Source organism: Dipodomys spectabilis, unplaced genomic scaffold (genome assembly GCF_019054845.1).
Source record: "Dipodomys spectabilis isolate Male_0828 unplaced genomic scaffold, ASM1905484v1 ptg000118l, whole genome shotgun sequence".
Classification (NCBI taxonomy): domain Eukaryota; kingdom Metazoa; phylum Chordata; class Mammalia; order Rodentia; family Heteromyidae; genus Dipodomys; species Dipodomys spectabilis.
Genome location: NW_024870795.1, coordinates 3,278,046 through 3,300,566, shown reverse-complemented (window position 1 = coordinate 3,300,566; position 22,521 = coordinate 3,278,046). Strand labels below are relative to the sequence as shown.

General features: G+C 50.6%; 1 protein-coding gene, 1 long non-coding RNA gene and 1 pseudogene across 4 annotated transcripts; 2 read left to right on the top strand and 1 right to left on the bottom strand.

Moving 5' to 3' along the window:
• Nucleotides 1-8,263, bottom strand: part of LOC122115159 — a 35,921-nt pseudogene extending 27,658 nt beyond the window's left edge.
• On the top strand, nucleotides 1,997-21,994 carry Htr1d (5-hydroxytryptamine receptor 1D). 3 transcript variants are annotated; one of them, XM_042688655.1, is made up of 3 exons: nucleotides 1,997-2,075; nucleotides 15,512-15,567; nucleotides 20,126-21,994. In XM_042688655.1, exon 3 carries the CDS (start codon nucleotides 20,757-20,759, stop codon nucleotides 21,888-21,890), a length of 1,134 nt encoding a protein of 377 aa, XP_042544589.1. In that variant the 5' UTR covers nucleotides 1,997-2,075; nucleotides 15,512-15,567; nucleotides 20,126-20,756; the 3' UTR covers nucleotides 21,891-21,994. The 3 variants fall into 3 exon arrangements, with proteins under 3 accessions (XP_042544589.1, XP_042544590.1, XP_042544588.1); XM_042688654.1 differs by lacking the exon at nucleotides 1,997-2,075 and adding an exon at nucleotides 11,769-11,830; XM_042688656.1 differs by lacking the exon at nucleotides 15,512-15,567 and having other exon boundaries at nucleotides 2,024-2,075.
• LOC122115264 lies at nucleotides 15,906-22,409 on the top strand. The gene is made up of 3 exons (XR_006148738.1): nucleotides 15,906-15,916; nucleotides 15,996-15,998; nucleotides 22,263-22,409. It is a non-coding gene; the product is annotated as an uncharacterized LOC122115264 (long non-coding RNA).
• Nucleotides 22,410-22,521: the final 112 nt, after the last annotated feature.

The following is a 22,521-nucleotide window of genomic DNA, read 5'->3' as shown; positions in this document are numbered from 1 at the left end:
CCTCCCATCCTTCAAGGCTCAGCACAGGGCAGCCCTGCCCACGGCCCACCTCCCGAGTGGGGGGTGCACCTCTCTTCCTTCCAGCGCAGGGCTGTGTTTCAGATGCGGGTGGCTTCTTTCCTTGCACCACAAGCCCCTTGAGTCCAGGGATGGCTCTTCACAGATCTGCTGGCCCAGGAGAGGGGCTGAGAAGCTGCCACAAACCCTCTGCAGACCCAGCCTTTTTTGCCAGCCAGCTTTCCAATGTCTCTTACCATTGTGAGCTGCCTTTATCATCATCCATTGTGATCAGGTGCTACATTAGAAGGCTTCTCAGGAGAGGTTTGCCCCGCTAATGCCCTACTTAGGGCAGCTTTTGGGACCACCAGGGTCTTTTTTTTAATCAAAGGACACACACCCAGAATGTGCCCTGGAGATTACACGTGTAAATTTTCAACTGCAGGAGCTCCAAATGCTGAGCTTTGCAGAGAAGAGACCCTTTGCTGCTTTGAGACTCTGGGTCAGGGTCTATTTGGGGCCATGTCTGCAGTTGGCATGGTTCAATCTTCTTATTTCCTATGTGGGCAAAGAGCCCAGGACCTGAGCAGAGTGGAGATGGTAGAGGTGTGGTTGCCTGCCGATAACTCCTGACTATTTGCCAGAGATTTATTTGCCTGGGATTTGCGCTAAGACAAAAAGAACTTGTGCATTATTAATGATCATTGATCACAGCCTTCCAAAAAAGAGAAGAGATTGAGAGGCTTCGAGCCAATCATCAGATGATAAGCCAGAAGAATGAGGTGTAGGCACAGGAGGGGAGGGCCAGGTGGGTAGAGAATTTTGTGCAGACAGAAGGACACAGAAGGACACTGAGAAGAATGTGAGGAAGAGCCGCGGAGTTTGGGGGTGTGCCAGATTCTAAACAGCTGTGTGGGGTGCCTGTAGATGCAGCCAGTCTCCTCCTGACCCCCAGCTAAGAAGACTTCCTGACAGAATGTTAGAGGGGCAGAAGGTCACTTAATAATGATAACAGGGACAACTCATCAAGATGCTCCTTATAACAAGGCTTCAAAAGACCCAAAAACACTGGCAAGGACACAGCAGACCAGCTCAGTCCGGGCTGTAGGAAACGTGGACACACACCCGGCCCAGGCTCTGTGTCTCTGGGGTGGAAGTCCCCTGCTGTTTCTCTCTTTAAGCTCAAGTCTTCTGTCTTCCCTGGCTCTCAGCACCCCGACACCTGCTGGAACCCTGCACAGCCCGGCTGGCCCTCAGAATCCTCTGCATTACCCCCTCTGACCTCTACGGCTTGTCCAGCCCTGGACCTGGCTGGTGCTGTCCACGCCGGATGGTGCTGGGGCAGCACCCCTTCCTCTGCCGTCTGGCTCCAACGCAGTGAGTTCTCCCTCTCTGCCTCCTTTCCCCCTTGATTGCCCTTCATAGTTGTGTGTGTGGCGTAGGCGTTTGGGGGCGCCCCCCCCCCCAGCCTTCAAGCCCCAGGCCCCGCACCCCGCCCTCGGTCCCGTCCACGTGCTCTGCCTCGATCGCACCCGGCACAGAGCAAGTCAATATCTATTTCGTAAAGAGAGAAAGGAAAATCCAATTCGGGATGAAGACAGGAAGCAGGGGTGCGCGGGGCCCGGCCCGGCCCTTCTCGGGGCGCACTCGGACCCCCGCCCGGCCCACCGTCCTCCCACAGGTGGGGAATGGGAGCGAGCCCGGGGCCTCCGCCTGCGTCCCAGACCCGGGCAGGTAGGGACTCGAGGACCGGAGAGGCTGGGACTGGGGGGGGGGGGTCCCCTCCTGGAGGGCGGGGGCCAAGTGGGGAGCGAGCCGGGCAGGGGAGGAGCTGGGGGGGGAGCGCGGGGAGCGGCGGGCGGGGCGGGCGCGGGCAGAGCGCGGAGCGCGAGCCGCAGGGCGCTGGGAGCGCGGCGGGCGGCGGGCGGCGGGCGGCGGGCGGCGGGCGGCGGGCGGCGGGCGGCGGGCGGCGGGCGGCGGGCGGCGGGGTCTCGGCGGAGACGAAGCCGGAGCTCCAGGATGCCGGGACGGTGAGCGCGCACCCGGAGCCCGTCCGCACCTGCCAGCCCCGGGCAGTGGTGAGCGCCCGAGCCCAGTGAGACCGGGGAGGGGGCGCGGCGCAGCCCGGCACAGCCCGGGGGTCCCGAGGGTCTTGCGGGGGGAAGAGGCGCGCGCAGGGGGCGCCCCTAACTCGCAGCCGCCTTGCGGCGCCTCGGGACGGGCGGGGCGCCAGCCGGGCCCGAGGGCAGCGTCCCGGGTCGCCGTCGGAGCCTGGGTCCCCGGGGCGGGCACAGGTGGCCCGGGCTCCCGGACGCGCGATTCCGGCACCCGAGGGGCGCGAGGGGCTCCCCGAGGCCGGGGCTGCGACGCCCCCACGTGGCCCTGGGAGGCCGGGGAAGCGGGCGCTGCCCCCTGCCGGCCAGGTCGGGGCGCAGCTCCGGGGCACCTCCCCTCCCCACGCCCCGCGCCGCCTTTCTGGGGGGGCCTTGGAGCCTGGCTCGGGGAGGGCGCTGGCTTGCTTGTGACCTTGGCCGGGTCCCTGGCATCTCTCCGGCCTGGGTATGCACAGCCATCCTGGAGAGGATGCTTCTCCAGCCCGCAGACGCGTGGGAATCAATGGGATGCCATTTTAATTAATGCATTTCTGTGAGGGTCCTGGGGCTTGAACTCACGGCCTGGGCGCTGTCCCTGCGCTGCCACTTGAACCACACACAGATCCAGCTTTTCGCTGGTCAATTGGAGATGAAAGTCTCGTGGACTTTTTTTTTTTTCTTCTGCTAGACTGACTTCAAACTGTGATCCTCCAGCTGAGGTGCCATTTTATTATATCCTGTAAAATCTGTGACAAGTCTTAGCTAATCTAGAAGGGTCCTAAGAAAAAGACTGCGTTATTGCAGATGCAGAGAATAGGAGCATGAATCCTGCCCAGGATCTTACTCCTTGTAGGAAGCTGTAGGGCTAAAACCCCCTGCTGTGCTAGCTCTGGGGAAAGTTGAAGGATTAAGGCAGGTTGGCTGCATTAACAAACTGCCCTTAGCTGTGCACTAACTGAAATCTCTGGAAAGCTCTTAACCTCTCTGAGCAGCAAGAATAACAATGTCCACCCCTCAGGCTTGTTGTCAATCCAATGGGCCCATTACTTAACAGAACACCTGACCCTCAACCAGAAGAGCTCAGCTGCTGGAGGCATCGCCACGCTGGTTCATGGGAGCAACCTCCCATCTCCTCCTTGGGATCCCTTGCTGGTGTTTGCAGGCTGAGCATGTGTTTGCTGTTTGTGACAGCAGAGTGGCTACTTGAGCAGCTGGGCCTTCGATCTTCGATCCTGCCCTGCAGGTGGGCAAAAGTGGATGGGCTTGGCATGGACTCATCCAGAAAGCCAGGCCCTGGCAGGGATGTAGGAAATTGGGGTACAGGCCCTGGCAGGGGATGTAGGAAGTTGGGGTGCAGACCAGCCGGGCATGACTGGAAAGGCCTGAAGCTTCCACTCTGTCCACTTTGTACTGAGCCAGAAATAGAGAAGTGCTTCCTCAAAGTTTGCCAGCAGCCTAATGGGTAGGTACTGGAGTGGGTCCCCCGGAGATCCCTTTTCTCCCAGGCCGTGGATGAATGACTGAACTGTTGTTGTTGTTGTTTTGTTCTTTGGCAGTGCTGTGTATATGAGCAGAAATGCAGCTGCAGCGAGCTTGGAGTTCCCAGACCTGAGAGGTCCTTCTTATGGTAGATGCCTAGCCTCAGGCCCTAGGAAACTGCCTTCAGCTTTAACGTTCCCTCTCAGCAGCAGTTAACAGTTCCACCACACACTCTCCCTCCAGCAACACTCTTCTCTTGGCTCTTGAGACAACACTGTCCTCTCTTTCCTCTGTCTTCTGTTGATCAGGCAGACACGGACCTTTGCACTGCTAGAAACTGCTCTGTTCTCCAGAGCCCCTTCTGCCCTTGTAGGCCCTCGTGATTGCATCCACCCCTCTGGCTTTAGTTACTACCCCCTCTGTGCACGTGACTCATGAATTGATATCTCCAGCCCAGAGCACTTCTTGGGCTGGCAACCTATCCATTTATTGTCAGCCAGTCCTTCGTTGCTCAGGCCCTGCGGATACAGCAATGAGCTAGACAGAAGGTATGTGTTAATAGGGGAGGCATAGGGAGCGTATGGAGAGAACCACCAAATGAGTGGAAATATCAGATAGGCCTGTGGTAAGTGCTAAAATGAACACAGTCCGAGGTAAGGGAGGAAGAGATATGGTGTGTCGGCTGGTCAAAGCGGTGATATTTAAGTGGGCAGCTGGTAGAAAGGGGTGAGGTCAAGGTCGGGGGGAGAGGGGGAGAGTAGACCACAAAGGGCCTTATGGGTCATGGTGAGGGTTTGGGATTTGATGCTAAGAGACCAGGGAGCCATTGGAGGTTATAAATAGGGGACAGAAGCTAAGTGTGGTGGCAACACCTGTAATCCCAGTACTAAGGGGGTGAGGCAGGAGGATGGAGAGTTCAAGGCCAGCTTGGAATATGCAGTGAGACTCTGTCAAAAATAAAGAAGGGCCGGGCACTGGTGGCTCATGCCTGTAATCCTAGCTACTCAGGAGGCTGAGATCTGAGGATTGTAGTTCAATGCCAGCCAGGGCAGGAAAGTCCTTGAGACTCTTTTTTTTTTTTTTTGTCATGGGCCTTGAACTCTGGGCCTGGGTGCTGTTCCTCAGCTCAGCTATTCAACTCAAGGCTAGCGCTCTACCACTTGAGCCACAGCGCCACTTCTGGCTTTTTTTCTGCTTATGTGGTGCTGAGGATTCGAACCCAGGGCCTCATGCATGCAAGGCAAGCGCTCTACCACTGAGCCAACTACCCAGCCCTCCTTGAGACTCTTATCTCCAATAAACCACCAGGAAACCGGAAGTGGCTCTGTGGCTCAAGTGGTAGAGTGCTAGCCTTGAGCTGAAGAGCTCAGGGTCAGTGCCCAGGCTGAGTTCAAGCCCTACAACCAACAAAAAAGGAAAGAAAGAAAGAAAGAAAAAGAGAAAGAGACAGAGAGAAAGGAAGGAAGGAGGGAGGAAGGGAAAGAGAAAGAGAGGGAGGGAGGGTGAATACTGTTACTTATTGTTATTATTGTGTGTGTGTGTGTGTGTGTGTGTGTGTGTGTGTGCACGTGCCAGTACTGACTAAGCCTCTTGTTCTTAGTTTTTTTGCTTAAAGCTGGCATTCTATCACTTGAATGCCACTTCCAGCTTTGTGCTAGTTAATTGGAGAGAAAGGTTTCATGAATTTTTTCTGCTTGGGTGCCTAGGCTGGCTTCAAACTATAGTCTTCCAACCTTCTTAGTGATTAGGGGAAGTGGATGGTGGTGGCTGCTGGGATTTTTTTTTGTGGGGGGGGTCTGGTCGTGGGGCCTGAACTCTGGGCCTGGGCGCTGTCCCTCAGCTCTTCAGCTCAAGGCTAGTGCTCTACCATTTGAGCCACAGCGCCACTTCCGGCTTTTTTTCTTTTTTCTTACGTGGTGCTGAGGAATCAAACCCAGGGCTTCATGCATGCAAGGCAAGCGCTCTACCACTGAGCCACCGTCCCAGCCCCGTTGCTGCTGATTTTGTATGCATGGTGGTAAGGACCGGAGCCAGGGTTTTGTGTTTGGCATTTGTGTGTGTGTGTGTGTGCCAGTCCTGGGGCTTAACTTCAGTGCCTGGGTGCTATACCTGAGCTTCTTTTGCTCAAGGCTAGCACTCTACTACTTGAGCCACAGAGCCACTTCTGGCTTTTCTTTTCTTTTTTTTTTTTTTTTTTGCTGTTGTTATTAACTAGAGATAAGAGTCTCACAGAGGTTCTTGCACAGAATGGCTTGAACTGCAATCCTCAGCTCTCAGCCTCCTGAGTAGCTAGGATTACAGGCATGAGCTACCAGCACCCAGCTTACTTTGGCATTCTACCATTGAGCAACACTCCTGTGCCCAATGCTATATTTCTCTAGAGTCTATTTGTTTGGTTTTGCTTTTGTGTTGATATCAGGGTTAGAACTCAGGGCCTTGTGCTTTCATTAAATTGATTGCTCATAACTGGTACTCTACCACATGAGGTATACCTCCAGTCCGGCTTTTTGTTAGTTAATTGGAGATGGAGTCTTGCAGCCTTTGCTGCCCAGGCTGGTTTTGAACTTCAGTCCTCCAGGTCTCAAACTCTTTAGTAGCTAGGATTACAGACATGAAGCAAGTGTTCAGCTCCAGGGCCATGTGAACTTTACAAGAGTTGTTCTAGATTCCTTATGAGTGCTCCAGGCACTGGAGCAGAGAGGAGATGAGCACATCTTGGCAGTAAGCTGCACAGGCAAACCTAGAGTCCAGAGAGGGATGCAAGGAGAGAGAGTTCAGGCCAGTGGACCAGGGAATGGCAGCTTCCTAGACAAAGGCCTCCTGGAAGCTTCTATGTGAGAAGGGGAATGGGAAAGATCGCTCTCCCAGGCAGAGATCAGAGCCTGACCCAAGATGGGAAGAGAAGACAGAGGACTGGAGATGGGACCTGCAGGGACGCGAGCAATCTGTGCTGTTAAGACCAAGTCTTTAGACTTGGCCAGTGTCTTGTGTGAGCCTCAACGTCCCCATTTCTGTGAGATCACTGATGAAGAGCCAGGGCAGATTGGGAGAGAGAACCCCAAGTTTGAGAGCTGGGCTGGGGGTGTGGTTCACAAATCCCTGGACTGGATTCCCAGCACCATGAAACACAAAGAGGGAGACGGGAGGGAGAGAAGCGAAGAAAAAAAGGGGAGGAGATGGAAAAGGAAGGGCAGGGCAGGGCAATCAAGTTTCGCAGCTGGCATGGAAGAAGAGCAGAATGCCAGATATTGTCAGAAAGGCTGGTCTATACCAGAGAAAGATGATGGCTTGGCTGGGTTTGAAGATAACTAAAAGGCAATTGGAGCCAGAGTTATAGAAAGGAAAACCATATTCTTTTGTTGGTTCTTTGAGTACATCTTTTCTTTTTTTCTTTTTCTTTTTGTGTATGTGTAAGATGGGGTTTGAACTCAGGACCTTGTGCTTGTTCGGCATGTACTCTATGGTTGAGCCACACTTACAGCTACATTTTTGCTCAGGTTATTCTGAGATAGGGTCTCTATTTTTGTCCAAGCCTATGCCTGGACTATAATTCACTTATTTTGTGCTCCTTGTCCTAGTTGGGATGACAGGCACACATAGCTTCTTTTGCTGAGATGTATTCTTAGTGGACTCTCCTGCCCACGCTTGCCTGGAAACTCCATCCTCCTGACTTCAGCCTCCCATGTAGCTAAGATGACAGGAATGTGCCAGAAGAGATCTTGCTGAGCCAGGCACTGGTGACTCACGCCTGTAATCCTAACTGCTCACGAGGCTGAGATCTGAGGATCCCGATACAAAGCCAGCCCAAGACCAAAAGTCCATAAGACATTTATCTACAATTAGTCACTCTCAAACTGGAAGTGACACTGTGGCTCAAAGTGGTAGAGCACTAGCCTTGAGCACCAAAGCTCAGGGACAGCACCCAAGCCCTGAGTTCAAGCCCCATGAATGACAAAAGCAAAAGCAGGGTGTCAGTGGCTCAGGGCTGTAAATTCTAGCTACTCAGGAAGCTGAGATCTGAAGATCCTGATTCAAAGCCAGCCTGGGCAGGAAAGTCTGTGAGACTCATCTCCAATTAACCACCAAAAAAGTGGAAGTGGCGCTGTGACTCAAGTGGTAGAGCACTCGCCTTGAGCTGAAAAGTTCAGGGACAGCACCCAGGCCCAGAGTTCAAGCCCCATGACCAACAAAGAGAGAGAGAGAGAGAAAGAAAGAGAAAAAAGAAAAAGTTATCTCCCAGATATCTCTCGTTACATCCAGGCTGGTGTCAAACCATGGTCCTCTCATCTCAGCTTGCCAAGTAGGAGTGCAGGTGTAAGCCACTGGTCCCTGGCTTCCTCGAGCAAATCTTTGTTGAGTACCTGTCAAGATTAAGCCCAAGACATTCATCCATGAACAAAGTCAAACCGCAACTCCAGAGATGTCCCACGTTGCGGGGAGAGAAACCCACAAACACTGGCCTGCCTGCACATGCCCCCAGTACCAGAAGTGTTTCCCTAGGGCCACTGGTGAGTCTTCCCAAGATCACCAATACATGTTAGGCATCAAGGACTTTGATTTGAGGAAACAGGCCCAGTGAGGTTGAGTGACTTACCTGAGGTCACACAGCTAATAAGGTAGCTGGAAAGCAAGTTGTCTTCCTGACTGGTGGCTTCACCAAAATCTGGAGCTTGTGCCCCTACTCGCTGCCACATTGTGCCGCTGAGCAGGGAAAGCAGATGGTAACCAGATCTGGACCCTGTAAACACTGAACGCAGTGTTTGATTTCTAGGAAATGAAGTCCTTTCGGTTAGTACCTTGTTTATGCAGTCAGCCTCTCTTCTTCCCTGAAAATGGTCTCGTTCTGTCAGCTCCAGCGCTCTCTGGAGATCCAGATGTGCAGCATGTGGAGTCGGGAGACTCCAGGCAGGTTGCACTCCATGGCCAAAGCATGCAATTCTTTCTCGAGGGTTCTTGCAGAGCACAGTCAGCCTGCCAGTCTGCTCTCAGGATTGCCCCCACTGTGAGAAATCGAGTGGTTGGGGGAGACTTGAAACTGTCCAAAGCATATGGCATGAGCCAAGACTTCCCTCCTTCATCTCAGGTTCCTGTGCAATCAGGAGGCAGTGGATGGCACACTGGGCCCTGGTGGGAGTCTGCAGACTCTGCCTGGAATTCGCTGTTGACTTTGAGCAAGGCTCTCAGTCTCTCTGAGCCTCTTTGTGTGTCACCATGAAGGAGGTAGATTGGGCAATTTGTAGGAGTCCTTCTCACTCTGAGCCTAAGTGAATCCCAGGGCTGACATTACGATTGCCCTCCTCACAGGCAAAACTTCAAGCCCTGATCCACACCCCCAGATGTTGCCTTTGTTTTTTGGTTTTGGCAGTTGTGGAGCATGAACTCAGGGCCTGGACGCTGTCCCTGAGCTCTTGTGCTCAGGGCTAGCCCCTGAGCTCTTGTGCTTAGGGCTAGCCATCTACCACTTGAGCCATAGCTCCACTTCTATTTTCTGGTAGTTAATTGGAGGTAAGAGTCTTGCAGGGACATTTCTTCCCTGGATGACTTTGAACTGCCATTTTCAGATCTCAGCCTCCTTAGTAGCTAGGATTACAGGTGTGAGCCACCAGCGCCCAGCTAGATGCTGATTTTGTTTGTTTATTTGTTTTATAAAATCTCTAGGCAGGCATGAACACAGCCAATGGTAAGATCGCCTGCAGTTACCACTTCCAACCTTTCCTTTGGGCTGTGCCAAGTGCTAAATAAAGATGCTGTGTATCTGCCTCTTACCAGGCCTGGCAGAGGGAGACTTGGTTCAGGAGGAATGATGGAGCTTAGCACACAGCATGATCCCAGTAAAGGCTCTGTGTGTGTGTGTGTGTGTGTGTGTGTGCATGCGTGCGAGTGCACACACATGCACATGAGCCAGTCCTGGGTCTTGAACTCAGCACTTAGACTCTGTCCTCCAGCTTTTTCACTCAGGCTAGTACTCTACCACTTTGAGCCACAGCTCTACTCCGTTTAGGGGGAGAAGGGGCGTTTAACTGGAGATGAGTCTTGCAGACTTTCCTGTCTGGGCTGGCTTTGAACTGCAACCCTCAGATCTCAGCCTCCTGAGTAATTAGGATTATAGGTGTGAACCACCAGTGACCAACTAAAGCTATTTTCTTGTTTGTTAAGATGGAGTGTTCTAATGGATCCCAGGCCGGCCTGGAACTTGCAATCTTCCTGCCTAGGAGAAGCTTAGGGCAGTGCCTGGTACCCAGTAAGCTCTGGTACCCAATGCTGGTCTTCTCTAGCTCTGGCCACCCCCTAACCCCACCCACAGAGCTCCCTGTACTGTACTGTTCCACCCTCCCCCCAGGAAATGCAGTGTCCCAAAGTGACCCCTAGGGGGTGATAGCACCCCACTGAAAACCCCTAGTACCAGAGTAGCATTGTCCAATAGAAAGATAAGTTAGGGAGGTGTGGCTCAGGTAGAGTACTTGCCTAACACAGGTGAAGCTCTGGGTTCCATCTCCCAAAAACATATACATCCATACAGACAGTAATTTTTTAAGATATACATTGTGTGTGTATGTGTGTGACAACTGAAAAAATGCTTTGGAATTGTTTGTAGGTTTGAGACAGGTTCTCCTTTCATAGTCCAAGTTGGCCTCCAACTAGAGATCTTCCTATCTCTACCTCTCCAGTGTTGGGATGACTGGTATGCACTACCACACCCAGCTGATAAATGTAGTTTTTAGATCCATCTATCTGTTTATCCATCATTAGCACAGGACTGGAACTCAGGGTCTCATACTTGGCTCAGCTGGTTACTCAACACTTGAGCCACACCTCTAGCTGGGCTTTTTGATGATTAGAGATAGGTTCTCATGAACTCTTCTGCCCAGGCTGACCTCAAACTGAGATCCTTTGGATCTCAGCCTTCTGAGTAGCTAGGATTATGAGCCATCGGCATGGGTCTTTTTATAGTGTGTGTGTGTGTGTGTGTGTGTGTGTGTGTGCACGTGTGTGCACGTGTGTGCAGGACTTGAACTTGGAGCCCTGCACTCTAGCTCAAAGCAGGCACTCTACCACTTGAGCCATACCACCACTTCTGGCTTTTTTCTGGTTAATTGGAGATAGGATATTCACAGACTTTTCTGCCTGAGCTGGTTTCTAAACTGTGTTCCTCCAATCTCAGCCTTCTGAGTAGCTAGGATTACAGGCATGAGCCACAGCTCCTAGAGTGGCTTGTTTTTTGTTTGTTTTCTTTTTGTATTAATACTGGGGCTTGAACTCAAGGCCAGAGTGCTGTCCCTTAGCTTTTTTCCTTAAGGCCGGTACTATACCATTTGTGCCACAGCTCCACTTGTAGCTTTTTGCTAATTAATTGGAGAGAAGAATCTCATGGTCTTTTCTGCCTGGGCTAGCTCTGAACCAGAATTCTTAGATCTTAATCTACTGAGCAGCTAGAATTACAGCTGTGCACCACTGGCACTTGCTTCTTCTATTTCTTCTTATATGTATTTATTTTGAAGATTAACTTGCAAACTAAGCACAGTAAGGTTAACAATAATAATTAAATAGAATGGGACTGGAGTCATGACCCAAATGGTAAAGCAACAGCCCAGTAACCAAGCTGAGCAAGTGCAAACTCCAGTACCACCACAGAATTAATAATAATAGAATGGTGTCAGATGCCAGTAGCTCAGACCTGTAATCCTAGCCACTCAGAAGGCTGAGACCTGAGAATCATGATCTGAAGCCAACTTGGGCAGGAAGGTCCATGAAACTCTCAACCACAAAAAGCTGGGAGTGGAGCTATAGGTCAAGTGGTAGAATGCTAGGAAGCACAAAGTTCGGGGACAGTACCCAGTCTCAGAGCTCAAGCCCCAGAACTGGCAAAAATCAATAAATAAAAATAGGATGATTATCACAATATACTGTAATATAAGGCTAGGATTTGGCTTAGTGGGTAGAGCTCAAGACCCTGGGTTCCATTTGTAGCAGGAGCGCACATGCCCACACACACACACACACACACACACACACACACACACACACACACACACACACACACACACACACACACACACACACTGTGACTGCGGTATCTCTCTTCTTTCTTCTCTATCTTTTTGCACACAGCACTCACCTTGTGATGAGCGATGATGTAATGTCCTAGCGATGAGAAGAGGTCAGGGGAGTGCCTTGGGCCTACATGCGGTGTGAAGTGGCTACAACCTAGGGGTGCTGTGAAGGCCAGCTCCGATACCAGGACAGTTGATCTGATAACCGAGGTAGCTCCTCTGTGACTAATGGGCAGGCCGCGTGGGACATATATAGTATGGAAACCCTGGATCAAGAAAGAGATGAGTCACATCCAGGGTGGGACGGAACAGAACCACGGCAGACTTGATCACACTGCTCAGACCCTGTGCCTAATTTAAAACTTAGGGACTGCTCAGTTTCTGGGACTTTCCATGGTATATTTTTGGATCACAGTGGACTCTGAGGTCACTGAAACCATGGAGAGCAAAACTTGCAGATAAGCAGGGCCCACTGGAGCTGTAACTTAAGGAACAGTCTGTTCTACCATGTCGCTTCTGTTAATAGTGTCCATTTTCCACATGAAAAATCTGAGCCAGAGGTCCAGGTCTGCCTAGGACCAACAGAAGTGCTGTTGAAGGCACTTAAACACTCAGGCTCTTCTTAATCACTCTTTTTAGCTATTTTTGTTGGTTTTGTTTTGGTTAGTACTGGTCCTGGGGCTTGAACTCAGGGCTTAGGCACTGTCCCTGAGCTTTTCTGGCTCAAGGCTAGCGCTCTACCGCTTGAGCTACAGGCTCCACTTTTTTTTTTGGTAGTTAAAAGAGTCTGATGGCTACTCAGGAGGCTAAGATCTGAGGATCGTGGTTCAAAGCCAGCCTGGACAGGAAGTCCATGAGACTCATCTCCAATTAACTACCAAAAAACCAGAAGTGGCACTGTGGCTCAAGAGGTAGAGTGTTTGCCTTGAGCTGAAGAGTTCAGGGACAGTACCCAAGCCCAGAGTAAAAGCCAAATGACTACCAGTACCACCATCACCACTACCACCAATGAAAGAGTCTGATGGACTTTGCTACCCTGGCTGGCTTCTAACTGGGGACCTCAGATCTCAGCCTCATAAGTAGCTAAGATTACAGGTGTGAGCCATGGGTGTACAGCTTACTTTGTAGTATTTGGCGGATCATAGCTTTTTATAAAAAGTTTTTTTGTGGTTTTGTTCTTACAAAAGTAAAAGTGCCTGAAACACAAGAGTATAGCCTGATTCTTTATGCAGATGAACACATCTAACCCAAGAAACAAAACAAGATCTGCCCTAGAAGTACCTCCTGCTACCTCTAACCTTCCCTGCAAAGGTTCATCAGTGGGCCGCAGCTTTGCCTGCTGGTGAACTTTGCAATGTCTGCTGGCACATGGTGTCTGGCTTCTGCTCAACTCTCTGTGGTTCTATGCATCTGGACCTGGTTCGCCCTGACTCCAGCATCCTGCCTCATCAGCGTACCACAACTATGCATCCAGTCTACTGCTGATGTTTTGCTTAGGTAGTTTCCAGTTTGTTACAAAGAGTGCTGCCGGTGACAAGTTCTTGTAGACATCTTTTTGCTGGACATGCATGCTTTTTAATTTAATTTCATTTTATTTTTGCAGTGCTGGCGCTCCCACAGAACTATACCACAAACCTCATTCAGGGTTGAGTTGAGTGGACTGCTGTAAGTGGAAAGGCTAGATCAGAACTTCGCCTGCTTTCCCCCTGACACCCCCCCAACCCTTGCTTTTTGCAGATTTTTTTTGGGGGGGGTCCGGTCATCGGCCTGAACTCTGGGCCTGGGCGCTGTCCCTCAGCTCTTCAGCTCAAGGCTAGCACTCTACCACTTGAACCACAGCACCACTTCCGGCTTCTTTCTTTCTGCTTATGTGGTGCTGAGGAATCGAACCAGGGCCTCATGCATGCAAGGCAAGTGCTCTACCACTGAGCTACCTTCCCAGCCCCTTTTGCAGGTTTTATAATTAGAGAAATGAACTGTGAGACGGACTTGCTTGCACTTCCATAGACTGATTAGAGTTTAAAACACACACTTACCAAGTGCTGGTGGCTCATGCTTGTAATCCTAGTGACTCAGGAGGCTGAGATCTGAGGATCCTGGTTCAAAGCCAAGTCCAGGCAGGTAAATACATGAGACTATTGTCTCCAGTTAACCACCAAAAGGCTGAAAGTGGAGCTGTGGTTCAAATGATAGAGCACCAGTCTTGCACGAAAAAGCTAAGGGACAGCACCAAGGCCCTAAATTCAAGCCCCTATATCAGCACAAATAAAGTAAAACTGTTAGGTACCAGTGGCTCATACCTGTTATTGCTGAGATCTGATGATTGCAGTTCAAAGCTATCCCAGCCAAGAAAGCCCATGAGACTTTTTTTTTGCCAGCCCTGGGACTTGAACTCAGGACCTGGGCACTGTCCCTGAGCTTCTTCTTTGTTCAAGGTTAGCACTCTACCACTTGAGCCACAGTACCACTTTTGTTTACGTGGTACTGAGGTATTGAAACCAGGGCTTCATGCATGCTTAGGCAAGCACTCTACCACTAAGCCACATACCCAGCCCCCATGAGACTCTTACCTCCAATTAACCACCAGAAAACAGGAAGTATGGGGCCTGTAGGGCCCAGCCCCGGAGCTCAAGCCCCATGACCAACAAAAATAAAATAGAACTTGCACTCGGACACAGAAAGATGTACACACTCACATCCTTGTGGGAGTGGGGAGGCAGGGGGCAAGTGTTTTTGTACAATGGAAAGCGCTCTGATTTGTGGAGTGTTTTCCCTAGCCAGGGCTCACTCATCGATGCCACACAGCTTCTAAAGAACACAGACATGAATTCCTTGGTGGAGGATTTATTCTACTGCCACAAATCTTCTCTCGCAGAGTCCGTTGCTTTTTCTCTAAAAGGAAGAGATTGGCTTCCACACATCCATTAAAGCCATCTATCTTCCTTGCTTGTGACAAGGTTTTATGACTTGGTTAAAGATCTTTCAGAAAGAAGAGGGGAATGATTCCCCTCTTGCAAGTCCCCTGAGCCCTGGGTGGGAAACTTCAGTCAAGAGAAATAAAGGGGGCTCTGACTGTGTTGCCCGCCACTGTGCCAATATGCCCCCCCTCACTAAAACCACAGAACACTTCTGGGAGAAAAGTGGTGTCACCCCAATTTACCGATGGGGCAGAGGGCCCAGGGGGCGGGGGAAGGATTTGTCGATATCCCCTAGGAGGAATTGTTGGGTGAAGAATGTCTTGGTATAATTTTTGTTGTTGTTGGTGGTGGTGGGGCTTGCACTCTGGGCCTAGGTGTAATCCCTGAGCTCTTAAGCTCAAGGTGAGCACTCTACCTCTTGAGCCGCAGCACCACTTCTGGTTTTTTGAATGGTTAATTGGAAATAAGAGTCTCAAGGACTTTCCTGCCTGGGCTGGCTTTGAACTGTGATCCTCAAATCTCAAGTTCCTGAGTAGCTAGGATTACAGGCGTGAGCCACCAGCGCCTGGCTTTCTTGGTATAATTTCTTAGGAGCTGTTGGGTCTGTTTGGACTAGCCTTGAGCTAAAGAGCTGAGGGACAGGGACTGGGAAGGTGGCTCAGTGGTAGAGCGCTTGCTTTGCATGCATGAGGCCCTGGGTTCGATTCCTCAGCACCACATAAGCAAAAAGAAAAAAAGCCGGAAGTGGCGCTGTGGCTCAAGTGGTAGAGCGCTCGCCTTGAGCTGAAGAGCTGAGGGACAGCGCCCAGGCCCGGAGTTCAGGCCCCACGACCGGACCCAAAAAAATTAAAAATTAAAAATAAAAGAGTTGAGGGACAGTGCCCAGGCCCAGAGTTCAAGCCCCATGACCAATCACAACAACAACAACAAAAGAATTGCTAGAAATGAATTTTTTTTTTTTTTTGCGTAACAGGTCGTCACTCATGGACATCTAAAAATGGGAAGGAAGACTCTTCTCTCCCCTGGCAGGTAGAATCTCTCTCTCTCTCCCCCCCCTCTGTATCTTCCTTGTTTTTTGCAGATCTCAACAGACCGATTTTCTTTGTTTACAGATACATAATCTGCCACAAAATCTGGTGTGTATGTGGGTGTGATCCTCAGATCTTAGCCTCTTGAGTAGTTAGGATTACAGGTCTGAGCCACCGGCACCCAGCTCACTTGTCTTTGTCATTCAAGGTGGTGCTCTACCACTTGAGCCACACTTCCACATCCAGACTTTTGCTGAGTACTTGGAGATAAGACTCTCACTGACATTGGTCTGGCCTGGCTTCTAACTGAGATCCTCATATCTCAGCTTCCTGAGTAGCTAGGATTCCAGGTATGAACCACCACCACCAGCCCTGGTTCTGGAGGGTTTGTGAAGTTGCTACCACTGTGTCATTTGAGGGGAGCAGGAGCAAGTGGGCCACTGTTGCCTGGCAGGTGGTCTGTCCTGAGGAAGCACTGTCGTTCCTCCAGGTAGTTTTGGTCTCCATGAAGACATCATTGACCAGTGGCAAGTCCTGCCCTTCCTGGGTTCTAAGGCGACTGCCCAGTGACTGCAGGGAGACTGGCTTAGAGCAGACACATACACAAATAGAGGCAGAGCTGCAAAGCTTTGCGCTCTTAGTTTGTTCACAGGCCCAACAAAAGCGGCTCTGTGTGTGTGTGTGTGTGTGTGTGTGTGTGTGTGTAAAATATGTATGCATAGACTCATTATATAGCATCCTTCTTGTTCCTGTGGCTTCTGATGAACCAACCCATAGAAGTTTCACTGTTGTGCACATCCATGAGCACTGGATCCTGAAGTGATTCCCACATTATTAGTTTCACGCCGCAATACCAAATTATTCGCTAACTGGGTTCCTACAGCAGGGCACTGGTGGCTCACTCCTGTAATCCTAACTACTCAGGAAGCTGAGATCTGAAGATCATGGTTCAAAACCAGCGCAGGTAGGAAAGTCGGAGTCTCTTATTGCCAATTAACCACCAAAAAGCCGAAAGTGGAGCTGTGACTCAAGTGGTAGAATGCTAACTTGGGGTGGGACAGGGGATGGGGGGAGACAACACTCAGGCCTAATTCAAGCTCCAATAGTGGCACACATATGCACACACACGAATCCCACAAAATGTATCTACCTGCTGGGGGAAATGGCATGTCCAGAGGCCGTAGGATGATGGGCATTTCTCCCAACCTTGCGCAGCCAACAGCAGGAAAGGAGAGAGACAACCCTGAAGCCTGCCGGGCTTTCTGGTCAAGGTTGTCACTCTGTCCTTTTTCCTGAGACATCACCCAGGGCTAAGTCACCCACCAGGCTCCCAGCCATGCGTCACCCACACCTCGGCCTGTGTGAGGTCACTGGAACACCTCCAAGCTCAGGAGACAGTCTCTGGGGAGACTGGGCTTGACCGCTCCTCATCTTGCTCACCCAGGATGTCTGCAGGGAAGAAAAACTCCAAACAGTCCAGCCATTTTCCTTGGGAACCAGAGTGGGAGGAAAACCAATGGGAGGCTTGGTCGAATGGAGCCTGGAGCAGGAGGGGGCTGTGGGGGGAGCTGGAAACATAAGTCACCAGTCACCTTGGGGTTCAGACTTGTGCCCGCCCGAGGCTTTTCTTGCTGAATTGTAGCAATGTGGAGAAAGGTAGAAATTTCCAACACTGTGGACCCGGTTCTTCCACTTCCAGCTGGGTGGCTTTGGGCGGGTGACATCACCTCTCTGAGCATCTATTGGCCCATTTGTAAGTGGAGGGCCATACTGTCCCCTGAACGGCTTGGGTGCTTTAGCTCTGGCTGACTGCCTGGAGCATAGAGAGAATGCCACAAACAAGTCAATAATCCTTTTAAACTTGGGGATACATTTCCGAATTGGTAGATTAGGCTTTGCTTTCTCAATTAAAGCTCTTTTCTTCTGGGCAGATATGTTTTGTTTCCTTTTATTTTTGGGGGGTCTGGTCGTGGGGCCTGAACTCTAGGCTTGGGCGCTGTCCCTCAGCTCTTCAGCTCAAGGCTAGTGCCCTACCACTTGAGCCACAGCACCACTTCTGGCTTTTTTCTTTTTTGCTTATGTGGTGCTGAGGAATCGAACCCAGGACCTCATGCATGCAAGGCAAGCGCTCTACCACTGAGCCACCTTCCCAGCCTGGGCAGATATGTTTTTAGATGAAGCAGCCATGGCTTGGAGTGGGAGGAAAACACAGCAAGCTTAGCTTCCTTTTTATTTTGTTTTACTCTGCTTTGAGATGGGGTCTTCTTGTGTATTCCAGGCTATCCTCCAGCTCAGGCCTCCTGCCTCAGCCTCCTCTATGTTGAGAGTACAGGTGGGCCCCACTACACCTGACTCAAATTTAGCTTTTTAATGTTTGAAAAATCTAATCAAAAGATACAGACTGAACTTCCCTGGCAAGGCCCTGAGCCCAGCTGAAGAAAAGAAGGGAATCATGACACTGATGCTTGATGCCTTTCAGCTTTTTCCTAGGCTCCCAGGGCTGGTCACTGTATGGGGAAAGAAGTCTAAGACTCAGGGAAGGAAGGGGGTTCACTCCAGGCTGCACAGCAAATCTTGAGTAGAACAGACATTAAAGCTCAGGTTGCTCTGGGTGCTGGTGGCTCACACCTGTAATCCTAGCTACTCAGGGGACTGAGATGTGAAGGTGGCAGTTCAATGCCAGCCTGGGCAGGGAAGTCTGTAAGACTCTTATCTCCAACTAACTGCCAGAAAGTGTCACTGGGGCTCAAAGTGGCTGAGCACTAGCCTTGAGCAAAAAGAGTGAGTTCAGGGACAGTGCCAGGCTCTGAGTTCAAGCCCCATGACTGACAAAAACAAGCAAAAACAGGTTGTTTTGTCAGACTCCATCTCAACTAATGACTGGGTGTGGTGACACACATCTGACACACATCTCCAGTGACACAGGGAAGCACAAACAGGAGGATCACAACCCAAGAAATAAAAGGAGATCCTACTTTGGGAATAACTACTGCAAAAATAACCATTGCACTATGGTCCTTGTGGTAGAGTACATGTCTAGCAAGAGCAAGGTCCTAAATTCAATCTCCAGTCCTGCCAAAAAGGAAAATAAAGATAGCCAGGCGCCGGTGGCTCACGCCTGTAATCCTAGCTACTCAGGAGGCTGAGATCTGAGGAGAGCAGTTTAAAGCCAGCCTGGGCAGGAAAGTCCATGAGACTCATCTCCAATAAACCACTAGAAAACCGGAAGTGGCGCTGTGGCTCAAGCGGTAGAGCGCTCGCCTTGAGCTGAAGAGCACAAAGACAGTGCCCAAGCCCAGAGTTCAAGCCCCACGACCAACCAAAAAAGAAAAAGAAAGATGTTCTGGGAGTGGAACATCGATGGAACATCGTTGAACGTATATTAAATTGAGAACCATGAAAACTCATAGGCAAGCATGATTGAAACTTTTTTTGTTGTTGTTGGTCATGGGGCTTGAACTCTGGGCCTGGGTGCTGTCCCTGAGGTCTTTAGCTCAAGGCAAGGGCTCGACCACTTGAGTCACAGCATCACTTCCAGTTTTCAGATGGTTAATTAGAGATAAGAGTGTCATGGATTTTCCTGCCTGGGCTGGATCCTCAGATCTCAGCCTCCTGAGTAGCTAGGATTACAAATGTGAGCCACTGGCACCCAGTCATCGCTTTTTCTTTTTGGCCATGGGACTTGAATTCAGGGCATGATAGTTAATTGGAGATAAGAGTCTTACAGATTTTTCTGCCCAGGCTGGCTTTGAACCATGATTTGCAGATCTTAGCCTCCCAAGTTGTTAGGATTACATGCGTGAGCCATAGGACCTGGCTACTTTTCTTATTATTTATTTGAATTTTCCATATTTCCTAGCGTGAGCATGAGGGACCAAAAAACCCCTACCCTCTTTGAGCTGGACACTAGTTGCTACTCCTAGATACTCAGAGGGGCGAGATCTGAGGATGGAGGTTTGAAGCCAGCCTGGACAGGAAAGTCTGTGAAACTCTTAATCTCCAATTAACCACCAGAAAACCAGAAGTGGAGCTGTGGCTCAAGTGCTAGAGCACTAGCCTTAGGCAAAAAAGTTCAAGGACAGTGCCCAGGCCCTGAGTTCAAGCCCCACAACTGGCCAAAAATAAAATATAAAGCATGAACTAGAAAAAAAGAGAAGGAATGAGAAGCTGACCTGATACTCCGTAGAGCAATGCATGGAGTCATGATCTGATGCTTTTTCCTGTGTCCTCCCGCCACACCCTGTGCCCAGCTGGGCTTGGTTGAGCTTCCCTGCCTGAGTAAACAGAAGGAAGCTTTCTGGTGCACAGTTTACAGCGCTGATTTCACGTCGTTGTCTCAAATCCGTGGTAGTTCCAACAGCTATGACTCTGTCCTCTGGGAATTGTGGGGGTGGGGATGCCCCTCTCTCCCCCATCTCCTCCCATTTGAGAAGGGCAGGTTTATAATATTACAGTCAGCATTGAGCAGCAGCAGCCTTTTTATTCTTATAATTCCAACCTTCAGATTCATCTTGCTAAAACCTAACTTTATCTTTTTTTTCTTCTTCTTCTTTTTGAAGTCCCAGAAGCATCCATGTCAGCGAGCGGATAGCGATCTCGTTTATTTGGCCTTCTCTCCAGTCATGCATTCTTCCAGTCTTGGTAACCAGAATGTTTTGTCTGTTCAGCCTCAAAAACGATCAGTGGGACGGGAACCAGAGTTCAGTATTTCATGATGCGTCAAAATGAGCCTGGGAAAGCTGAGCTGCGGCCTGTATGGCTTCTCTGAATCCACTGGTACTTCTTTTCATCTCTAGTTTTCAAAGTTCCCTGGAAGCAACCTGATAGTCCACAATCTGCTCTGATCAGAGATTGGGGGAGGGAGGGGATTTTGAAGTGTTCATTCCATCGGGAGCCCAAAATGCCAAAAACATGAACCCCAGGTTGTCTCCCTTTGTGATATCCTGACGATTATCTAACAAACTTCAGCTTGTGTTCCTGGGGCCTGGGCTCTCTGCTGGATGGACAAAGGTTCCAGAGCAGTGAGCCTAGTGGCGCTCACTGCCTCCATATTCTTCAGCCTCATCCTGAGGTCTGTCCTCTGCTGCTTGGCTCTCACCCTCGAGAAGCAGAAGTGATGACTTTGCTCTGGGGACCAAGCAAGCAGAAACCCTGAGTGCAGCTGTCTGTAGAGAGAGCGAGCCTCCTAGCATGTCTCCACCCAACCAGTCAGTAGAAGGCCTTCTCCAGGAGGTCTCCAACAGATCCCTGAACACGACGGGGACCCCAGAGGCTTGGGATCCAGAGACCCTCCAGGTACTGAAGATCTCCCTGGCCGTGGTCCTGTCCATCGTCACCCTGGCCACTGTCCTCTCCAATGCCTTTGTTCTGACCACCATCTTGCTCACCAGGAAGCTCCACACTCCAGCCAATTATCTCATTGGCTCCTTGGCCACCACCGACCTCCTGGTTTCCATCTTGGTCATGCCCATCAGTATTGCCTACACTACCACTCACACTTGGAACTTCGGCCAAATCCTCTGTGACATCTGGGTGTCTTCTGACATGACGTGCTGCACAGCCTCCATCCTGCATCTCTGTGTCATCGCTCTGGATAGATACTGGGCCATCACAGACGCCCTGGAGTACAGCAAGCGCAGGACGGCAGGCCACGCAGCCTTGATGATCGCCGTGGTCTGGGTCATCTCCATCTGTATCTCCATCCCACCGCTCTTCTGGAGGCAGGCTAAGGCTCAGGAGGAGATCTCAGACTGCCTGGTGAATACTTCCCAGATCTCCTACACCATCTACTCCACCTGTGGGGCCTTCTACATCCCATCCCTCTTGCTCATCATCCTCTATGGCCGAATCTACGTAGTGGCCCGGAGCCGAATCCTGAATCCGCCCTCTCTCTATGGGAAGCGCTTTACCACGGCCCATCTCATCACAGGCTCTGCGGGGTCTTCCCTCTGCTCACTCAATCCCAGTCTCCACGAAGGCCACTCACACACAGCTGGCTCTCCTCTCTTTTTCAACCATGTGAAAATCAAGCTGGCTGATAGCATCCTGGAACGCAAGAGGATCTCTGCTGCTCGGGAAAGGAAAGCCACGAAGACCCTGGGGATCATTCTGGGAGCTTTTATCATCTGCTGGCTGCCCTTCTTTGTGGCATCCTTGGTCCTACCCATCTGCAGGGACTCCTGCTGGATCCACCCAGCTCTCTTTGACTTCTTTACTTGGCTAGGCTATTTAAACTCCCTCATCAATCCTATAATCTATACTGTGTTCAATGAAGACTTCCGGCAAGCATTTCAGAAGGTTGTTCATTTCCGGAAAGCCTCTTAGTCTTATTTTGTGGTGAATCACTTTATCTCTTGGGTCCTATAACTCCAACTTGGATTCTCTCTCTCTCTCTCTCTCTCTCTCCCCCTCTCCCCCCTCCCTCTCTTTCTTTCTTCCTCACCCTCCCTCTCTCTTTCCCCCTTCCTCTCTCTATCTCTCTCTCTTTCCTGAGACCTGGGTGAATTTATGGTATCTTGAGTCTTGGGCCAATCAACAGAATTATGTGTTTGGCGGCCCTGATCCTCTTGCTGACTGAGCCTCTCAAAGCTGGGCCACTTGCTGTGTGGAAGAGGACGGGCCTGCTGACTGCCATTAACATAACCTTTTCCTGGTTCCTCTCCATGGAAGAAACACGACTGACAGGATTCAGGTGAGGAAAAAGTTCCACCCTGTATAAAAGATTCTGACTCAGAGGGAAGGCCTTCTAGGTTTACCTGAGATTTATACATACAACTCATGACCTGAATTGAAAGAGAATTTAATTTTGATTCGAAAATAACACCAGCCAGGTGCGGGGTATCATGCCTATATTCCTAACTACTCAGGAGGCTGAGATCTGAGGATCGCTGTTCAAAGCCAGCCTGGGCAGGAAAGTCCATGAGACTCTTATCTCCAATGAACCACCAGAAAATCA

Coding starts and splice junctions, on each gene's coding strand:
- Htr1d (XM_042688655.1), top strand. CDS start 20,757: ATGTCTCCACCCAACCAGTCAGTAGAAGGCCTTCTCCAGGAGGTCTCC.